Source organism: Gobius niger (genome assembly GCF_951799975.1).
Source record: "Gobius niger genome assembly, chromosome: 24".
NCBI lineage: Eukaryota > Metazoa > Chordata > Actinopteri > Gobiiformes > Gobiidae > Gobius > Gobius niger.
Genome location: NC_136875.1, coordinates 6,834,110 through 6,844,257, shown reverse-complemented (window position 1 = coordinate 6,844,257; position 10,148 = coordinate 6,834,110). Strand labels below are relative to the sequence as shown.

The 10,148-nt window shown below is 44.7% G+C and overlaps 1 protein-coding gene across 1 annotated transcript in view; it reads left to right on the top strand.

Annotated features, from left to right (window-relative positions):
* Positions 1-1,092: 1,092 nt before the first annotated feature.
* LOC306982273 (arf-GAP with coiled-coil, ANK repeat and PH domain-containing protein 3-like) overlaps positions 1,093-10,148 on the top strand; it is a 92,655-nt gene continuing 83,599 nt past the window's right edge. The window contains exon 1 of the mRNA XM_079582151.1: positions 1,093-1,198. Coding sequence (XP_079438277.1) covers positions 1,152-1,198 — 47 coding nt within the window. The 5' untranslated portion in view covers positions 1,093-1,151. The remainder of the gene's footprint in view (positions 1,199-10,148) is intronic.

Here is a 10,148-nt window from a genome sequence, read left to right as displayed (position 1 = left end):
GTAGCTCTTGTTCACTATGAACTCTTGATCGCCGTTTAGCAACATTTCAACATTAAGTTGTTCTTTTTGAGGTTTCTAAGTTCTTTAATTGTACATTTATTTATTTTTAAATACCGGCTATATATATAATTCTTTGCAAATCTTTAAAACCCGTATACTTCACCAATCAAAGGCGGCCTGAGTTCACAGATTTACGTGTGTTTTTTTGGGCATGTCCTTCATATTATCCCTCACTCATTTATAAACAAAAACAAATCTGATGAAAGCACTTCACAGTATTATTCTTCCATTGTTCTGTCACTCTTGTTTTTAGTTCATACCAAAGGTCCCAGTTAGATATTCCACACTGTAACATGTCTGACTCCTTCTGCACCAACAGCACAGGCTGCACGTCAGACACATGTCCTTCATGGTCATATGTCTCACACACCGTTAGAATGACCATTAGAATGGTTATTATTATTCATAACCTCTTCACATATTCATACAAGTACTTGCTACAATAATGTTAATGATTTTGAATGGAAAAATTACTATGTTAATAGTGTCCCACTTTACCAATTACAAGTGTCACACTTTACCAATAGCACCTCAAAAAATGTATCATTGGACCAACCTGTGTTTGAGGCAAAATTATAACTTCTTTGTTAAACATTTGACTTTTTTTCCTCCACTGGTGTAAAATAGAATCTAAAGCTTTTTAAAAACATACAACATTAAAGGCATTTAATTCCAAACCAAAAATGAGGTGGAAACTGAATTTTCAAAAAGTGTCCCACTTCACCCATATTCATCCTACACGCGTTATACTCGGTGTGGCCAGAGGAGGGCGCGCGCTGCTGCTCTCCTTATCCCTCTCCGGTCCCTCTCTTCACTCCACTCCGCAGTCACGCCTCCCAAAAGAAGCAGCAGCAGCGGCGGCGGCGGCAGGAGCGGCGTCTGTCGTAGTAAATCCGCCTCCTCCACTCGCTCCCATTCCGTGTCACGGCGCCGCTGTCAGAGGAGCGACAGAACCGCTGCGCGCCAGGGGCAGGACGACAAGGACACACACACACACGCGCGCTTTTGGGTTATTCTGGACTCCATCGTGCAATGACATTCACGTCCTGCTAAAACAAGACTGGGGGAATACGCCGGGACAGACCGCAAAAATGACGGTGGACTTTGAGGAATGCATCAAGGATTCGCCTCGCTTCAGGTGAGTGCGTAAAACGCGTCTGCGCGGGCTCGTGTCAGCGGTGCGCAAAGATGGCACACCTACAGATCGGCTGTATTTTTGCTTTTCCTTTCCTTTTCTTTTTTTTTTTTTGAACGTCGGATCGTGGCATCAACAGGGTGAAACGGGCATGTGGCGTGTGCGTCGGTTTCATGCGTGAGCTGGCTCGCATGTTCAACAAGAGGGCGTCGCTTTCGCCCATTCATTAGCGCGTTTTCATCCCCTTTATCCCAAATCCGTTTCCTCGGACGACACCGCGGGCTATTTAGTGCTTGTCATTCCGTGGCAGACGTAAAAACGCGTGACCTGTGCTGGATACGTGGATTCATAACGCATTTGTGGTTTGGAGATTGGCGTTTTTAGCCCAAGCACCTACTCATTTTTTTGCCAAATTTGCGTCTTGTCATGACATATTCGTGGCGTTTCCCCGACGTTATGGATCTCCCGACCGCGCTCGCGTATTTCGCCCGTGGTTTTGCGATTGCGGGGCGGCATTTTTCCCCGTCCCAAAGACACCCCCCCTCCCCTCCCCTCGAAGGAGCACTGGCTGGCAATCGTTGCACAGGCAGAGAATCCATTTTGTGGGATTGAACGCACCAGTATAGACGTGGTTATGATTAGGCTATAGCTGATTACGCGCCGCGTCTTGATGAGTTATGTTTCTTGAGAGGGTTGGCCCTGCAGGTTTGGGCGCAGTCCGGGCCCTCTCTTTTTTTTTTGGATTTGCCATTAAAGTGGAACAGATAGATGCCCTTGTGATGCCAGTATTAGCAGCAGCTGTTGGGTCCCGGTCAATGCATTTAGCCCAACTTTTATTGAAGCGATTGTGAGAACACCTTTGTCACACCAGACCAGACCTTTCCCATGTGCTGGACTTATCTGAATTAAAGCAACACTGCGTAACTTTCCCCCTCATAATTAGAGGATGGCTTTGCTGGGGGCGGGACGTCACCGGGTCGTTTCCATGGAGATGCTGCCGAATTGAGTAAATTCTTCGGCTTTTGACCGTAGTCTTTGTGGGGCGACAGTGGCGCAGATGGTAGAGCGAGTCGTCTCATGATCGGAAGGTCGGGGGTTCGAATCCCACCTCCTGAAAGTGCACATTGTCGTTTTGTCCTTGGGCAAGACACTTCACCCACATTGCCCCCAGTGTCTGCGTACATTGGTGTGTGAATGAGAGTGTGAATGGGTGAGTGGATCCTTGCTGTAAAGCGCTTTGAGTGCCTAATGTAGGTGGAAAAGCGCTGCATAAGTTGAGACCATTTACCATTAGAGTCGTATCTTTAGATGCAGTTTAGGCCTGAATGTTATAGCCACTAGCGGTGACGACACTCACCCACCTTGTAAGGCGCAATATAAAAAAAAGTGTAAGCTGTTGTTATTCACCTCTTGGGTATATTTTTGACTGCCACACCACAACCATTTTAGCTGCTGTGTCATCTTCAAATGATAAGATATTCCAGTCTTTAAAGGTGCACTTTGCAACTGTTTATGTAAAAAAAAATGAAATAAAAATTCGCATTTGACCTTTCAGTGACCCAGCAGATGCTTGGGGGGTGAGCAAAGGATTTCATTGCTGATTGAACCGTATCCATGGTTACATATACACCCCATAGATACAGACGCCATCTCTGGAATCGCCCATATATGGTCATGTTTGAAAACAGTTAAGGGGGAAAACAATTTTGAAAAAAATAAAAACTTTCTCTAATTATTCAAAAACAACTTTAACAAATGCTGAATTATGAATATAGTTTTCTATTAAATAAAGATACAAAGACATGGAGAGGAGCAAAATGGCCCATAAATACATTTTTTTTTTAAACGGAAAATGCTAACATGATGCTACATGTCGTGGCCATACCGCCTTTGCTCTGCCCGATCCCGTCAGACCTTGGAAGCTAAGCAGGGAAGGGCCTGGTCGGTACTTGGATGGGAGACCGTTTGGGAACACCAGGAAGCCTAGCGAATGTAGTGAGTGAGTGAGTGGTTGGTGGTGGTCGGAGGGGCCGATGGCGCAGACTGGTTGCCTCGCTTCCGTCAGTCTACCCCAGGGCAGCTGTGGCTACAATAGTAGCTTACCACCACCAAGTATGGATTGAATGAATAATGCAATGTGAAGCGTCTTTGAGTGTCCAGAAAAGCGCTATATAAAACCGATGCATTATTATTATTATGTTAGCATCGGGCTAATGCTAACGGTTAGCTAGCACTTGCTACAACTGCCGTTTTTTCACTTCTACTGAACAATCTGCTGTGAGAAAATATCCATATGGGCCCGATTTACACTTGACTTTATTTGTGTGATAAATAAGTTCATATTCCACCTGTGGAATGGCTAAAAAGAGTGTAAAATTGTGTTTCCCAAAAGATTCTATTTTCCCCCTCGGTGAGGCCACGCCCCTTTCTATGATGAGATGCCGTCTGTATCTATTCCGAAAACCTACCAGAAATCCTAAAAAAAACTGAAATAAAATGTATCCTGAAGCATCATGGGAGCCACCAGGATCAAGCCAGGCTAACCCCCATACAGCCGGCGGGTCACTGAAAGCTCAAACACGCACTAATATGAACTTCTGATTTACTTAAAAAGTTGCATAGTGCACCTTTAATGGTGTCCTGCGAAATATTTGTCATAACATCAGTGTAATCATGTTACAATGACAACTTTCTCAAGTCTGTCCCTCTGAATGGCTCAACAAATCCCACTTTACCATTTGAGGTGGTCAAATTCTTTAGCCTTTAGGATTGCTAATCGCTGAAAATGGCAATCAGGCCCTTCACTAGAGGAGCGTGCTGTCCTATGGCCACTCTTCAGTCCACGTGCCCTGGCCCGGTCCTACAGGGAGCGGGGATATAGGTCAGGGCTGCCCTCTGTGTCAGGAGGGGAGCGGGAGCACGGCCAAGCGCGGGAAGCATCTGTTGCATGTTTTACCAGCTTTTGGTGTTCTGGCTCAAAATCCACACGCATTTTCCTAAGTGATTGATTTGAGCTGCATGATTTGTGGATTTGTTTGAGTGGATATGACTGATCGGCTGCACAATATGTCTATGTCAGAAGAAAAACGTATTGCAATTGCTATTACTGCTCTAATCTTACCGCAAAAGGCTTAGGTTTTCTCTATGTTGCTTTGCGGCGTTTGCGTGATACACAGGTTTGCCAAAATCCAAAGTTCAAAATGATGATCTACCACATTTTTGGCTGAGATTGACCACATTTTGTGCTGAAAAGTTGTCAGTATTGTCCAATTGTCTTTCCTTTGTGCGCTGAATTGGTTTTTTGTTGTTGCGTGTGTGGCATTAAAATATAGTCTTTGGGCATTAAAACACATGCAATTGGACTTGCTTCTTCCTGTATAAACTCTGTGAACAGAAAAATGTCTGAGGGAGCTTCTCCAGTAGATGCAAAGGAGTTTGTATCAAAGAAGGATGGTGTTAAATGGTCACCCCTCCTTAACGTGGTCGATGGGTTTGAGCACCCGAATGATCCTAGGGGCTCTGTTGTCGGGGGCTTCGTGCCCCTGGTAGGGTCTCCCAGGGCAAACAGGTCCTTGGTGACGGGTCAGACAAAGAGCGGTTCAGCAGCGCCTTATGAGAGACCAACAGGTCCTTCTGTGGACCCACCACCTGCAGGAGGAGCCATAGGGGCTTGTGCAATGTGATTTGGGCATCTGCCCCCACGACCCAGGGAAGTGGATGGATGGATGGATGGATGGATGGATGGATGGATGGATGGTTGGATGGATGGATGGATGGATGGTTGGGTGGGTGGGTGGGTGGGTGGATGGATGGATGGATGGATGGATGGATGGATGGATGGATGGATGGATGGATGGATGGATGGATGGATGGATGGATAGTGGATGGATGGATGGATAGTGGATGGATGGATGGATGGATGGATGGATGGATGGATGGATGGATGGTTGGATGGATGGATGGATGGATGGTTGGGTGGGTGGGTGGGTGGATGGATGGATGGATGGGTGAGTGGATGGATGGATGGATGGATGGGTGAGTGGATGGATGGATGGATGGATGGATGGATGGATGGATGGATGGATGGATGGATGGATAGTGGATGGATGGATGGATGGATGGATGGATAGTGGATGGATGGATGGATGGATGGATAGTGGATGGATGGATGGATGGATGGATAGTGGATGGATGGATGGATGGATGGATGGATAGTGGATGGATGGATGGATGGATAGTGGATGGATGGATGGATGGATGGGTGAGTGGATGGATGGATGGATGGATGGATGGATAGTGGATGGATGGATGGATAGTTGATGGATGGATGGATGGATGGATAGTGGATGGATGGATGGATGGATGGATGGATAGTGGATGGATGGATGGATGGATGGATGGATGGTTGGATGGATGGATGGATGGATGGTTGGGTGGATGGATGGATGGATGGATGGATGGATGGATGGATGGATGGATGGTAAAATGTTCACATTTATGCAGTGCTTTTCTGCCAACATTACGGTCAAAGCGCTGAAACACCCATTTGCGCTCTCATTCATACACCGTACGTGCACAAGAGGGGAATCCTCCATCCAGGCGATTTTGCCCATTAGCCTCAAAGTAGGACCAAGGGGAGCTGCGCTGGAGTCGCCCACTGCTCTTAATGGACGGCATTGAAGGATGGGTCGAATGCAGAGGACAAATTTTGTAAAGTAATGACAAGTCAATTTTGTCTGGACCTGTGGTGCTCCCCAGGGGCCAGTCCTGGGACCTCTCTTATTCACTTCACTTGGGTCAGCTAATACAAATAAAGCACTTTCATGAGACCAACTTTCATAATGAATGAATGAATGAATGAACGTAAAAACAAGTGTACAGTGTAATTTGGACACAATTATAGGAAACTTGAACAAATCTGCGTTGATGAGTCTCAAACATGACGTGGGAATATTTTTTACTCTCTTTGACACTGATGTTGGGCAGGGCAGAGAGCAGGAGTTTAACCCACAGCCTCCCTACTCTTCCAGTGAACAGGAAGGTCTCACTTACATCAGTCGGCGCTAGTTGACTTTCCCATGATCCCAGACACACTCTGGGAACTGACACTTGTGGAGACAGGAAGGAGAGGAGCGAAGTGTGTGCAGGATTTTTTGCGATATTTGCGAGAGATCACACACAAACTACACAAAAGAAGATGGCACCCAGTCTGGGAATCAAACCTGGGACTTTCTTGCTGTTAGGTGTGAGTGCAAGCTCAGCCACTGTTACCGCAGGCTGTGCTATTTAAAAAGAGGGTGACATTCAGCAAATGATCAAAGCAGAGACTCAAACCCACAACGCAGTGTCCGACCATATGTGCAGCTGCCTTAACCACGCGACTATCTCCCGAAAAACTGGGATTTCTCTACTTCAGGGAGAATTTCTGTGACTTTTTCTTATTATGTTCTCTTTGTTACGCTAGTTTTGCGGTGTTTTTCAACTCAGAAAGAAAATCTGATCAGGGATGGCTGGTATTGGTGGGCTAGTAGGGCCAAGCCTCTCCTGTTATTTTTTGAGAAAAGTAGAAAATGTATTTGTCATTTTTAGTTATAGCGTAACTAATTGCCTAATGTCATTAATGTGTGTATACTCATTGTAGTCTTTTTTATTTTTCCCACAAAGAACAGAAAGCGAACTAGTTTTTATTAGTCCTGCGAACACACAAACTAACAATGATGTGATGGTGGCAGTCGCACATGGTCCCGCCTCCAGCACATACACATACACACACACGTCGTGACTGGTCAAGGATTAGCCGTGGGCCTGGAGCCAATCACAGAGCAGCAAAGCAGGCTGAGGTCAACGCAGAGGCTCTTCATTGGTAACATTCTCTCACACGCGGCATTTCAAAACACCAGAGAAACCTGCCAACACCGGTGGATTATACAGATTTTTTAAAAATTATTATTGAGACAGTACATGGGACTCATGCATGTAAACACGCCACAACTCTTTGCAACAGGACTTAAAGCATGCGACACAAAAGGAAGTGGGGAAGCTGAAGTGACTTTGTGGAGTTTCAAAGAGGCTAACCGACGTCAGGACGAGAGAGGCTCGAGGTGGGCCCAATGGTTTACTATTTATTCCACGATTCACATCTGTCCAGTTTTAGTGCTGGTGCTGACTATAAGCAGGACATTAACGACTCATGCTTGGGGTAAATGTGTTGTTAGGCAATAGTCTCAGCTCTTTAACCACAGTTCTTAGTGAAAACGTTCACCTTGCGTCTAGTTGCGCCTGATGCTCTGAGCTCTGAATGAGAGTTGGCTTTAACATTGGTTCTGTTGGTATTTGCTGGTGTGTGGTCAAATGTGTTCTAAGTATAAAATGTATATGTATATGCATATAAAAATGTTTTACCAACACGGTGTGCAACAGCCCCACCTAGAGTTTACGTCACCAGCTGCCACTGAATCTGGTATCATTTATATCAGATGATAAATATCAGTTCACTGATCTGTGAACTCCAGAAACCAGGTCATGATCTGTTAGTGTAAGTCATTTAATCAAATCTATGAACTCCATTGTTCTCTCCTGTTATTCCCATGGTGGTCATTGAGTCTAACTAATGTTCCCTGAGCTGCTCAGACTTGTGCCTGAGGGACGTGTCATTCTGACAAACTGGACTCCTTTGGGATTTCATTAGATCACATTTTCATCTAGCACCTTCTCTCCGGAGCAGGTCTGGGCTTGTGTCCGTCCTGGAGGACGACTGAGACATAGTATTTCAGGTTAAACAAGATTGGAGCTATCCATTCATTTACATCAGTGACTGTCAACTGGTAAGGCATGGAAGCCACGGCACATTTATTGCTCACACGTACGTGCACTGCCTGAGCCAGAAAAGAAAGTTACCTCAACAAAGGTGGCCTGCTTTAATATTTGGTTGCACACATTTAGCTTTGATTGCACTACACATTCACTGTGGCATTGTTTCAAAAAGCTTCTGCCACGTCAAAAGTGTTGCATTAATTTTTCACCAAGATCTTGTGTTGATGATGGGAGAGCGTGACCACTGAGCATGAGCAATGGTTTCTACAGCACCTCCCGAAGATTCTCAATGGGATTAAGATCTGGATTTTGTGCCGGCCCATCCATCTCACGCTCCCTGAACCACTCTTTCACAATGTGAGCCACATAAGGCACTGTCTTCTTACTGTAAATCGCTTTACGTGTCAACTAAATCCAAGAGATCTTATTTACTATGAATATGCCCCTGCTGTCAGGGAAGAAGGAATCCACTGATGCAATAACCTGGTCATTCAGGATGTTCAGGTGCAGCAACCCCATATCCGAATGTTACATCCAGGCACTACAGTATTACGGGTCAACTTTGCCTTTGGAGTTTGGACTTTGAGGAGTCACATAGAAAGAATTGTGTGTTTGTCTAACTATCTATTTTCTCGTCTTGAAGAGAAGAAATGTACAGTGAAATGCTGCAATTTGTGAAAGAAAAAAAGAAACGGACAGCGCACTCTGTTCGTAGCTAAATGGGGTGCTATTTAGCAGCTAATTAATTATGCACATGTTATCACACACAGTTCACACCTAGTTTACACATCCCTCATCCACTTAAATAGAGATCTGTGAGTGCGAATGTGGTGAAAGACACTGGAGTTTTCAGTCTGATGTAGCTCGTATGTGGCTAATAGCTGGAGCCACAGAAAATACAGGTAATTTCTATCCCCCCCCCATAATTATGTCATTAATCTACAGCAATAGTTTCAAATTGATATCTTAAAGCTTTTGTGGAGGCGCGGACCGTTTCACTAATTGAGATTGACCGCAGATTGACCCTCGGTTGGATTTAAATGTGACCTATAGGTGAAAAAGACTTCGAATAGAGTGAGAACAGTCAAAGGTAATGGGGCCGTCCTCACTGCTCCCTCTGTCTGAGCCCAGCACAATAGGTGCCTAATCCCAGCCGGATCCGTCTCTCACAGGTGTTCACTTCCTGCCTATTACTATAGTTACCTACCGGGATTTGCAGAAGGGTCACGGCCCGGAATATACAAATCATAGAAATGCCTTTAGCTATTTCAGCGTGTTCCCACAAATGCGCACATTTTGTTAGTTCTATTACCCGGCATCCATACTAGAAAACCCCAATGTATGTTTTGTCCGTTTCATGCCATTTATATAATTTCTGTTGTTTCTTTATCATGATGATGTTTAGTGGCCACTGGATTTGTATCTGACCCCACAAAATGCAGAAAATTAGCTGAATTTGAGTTAGCATTTAGCTCAAAAGCTATTGTTATACACTAATGTGTATAGCTAACCCTGTAGTTTGCGCCTACAAACACAATCTGAAATGGAATTGCCGTAGCTGTTCATAACCACATTTCGATTATTTGAAAGGGTATTTTTATGTCCAGCCTGCGTCACTTTGACTGTCTGAAATGCCGCGCTCCTATTGGCCAGCTGCTCCCGTATATATGGACATGTATGTGCTTCCCACGGTGTAAGGAACTGTTACTAAGGGCAACCGGTCAATTTATTCCATGGTCCAGTATTTATCTTTGTTTGTGTCTTATATAGAGAGATATTTGCGCATTGAATTCTCTCTCGGACCAACTGCCGCTGTTCTGTTGGTTACGTTTATATGTTTAGGAGATGACAGTCTATAGGTTGCTTTCACGTTGTAGAATTGCATTAAATAAATGTCCAAAGAGTATGGTTCTAAAGGTTTTTTACTTGATCATTATTTGGAAGTGATTGGATTCACAAACCTGCCGCGTTCATCTGACCAACAAATCGCACAAATGTTTTGTTTTTAAATTATGGCCACCAACTTTGTGCACCTTCATGAGAAAATAATTGGATCTTAGTTTGTACGTGCTGACAGAGAAGACACTGAACTTGTTTCTTGTAGATTGTCCCAGTAACGACAGAGATATTAGTCAAAAGC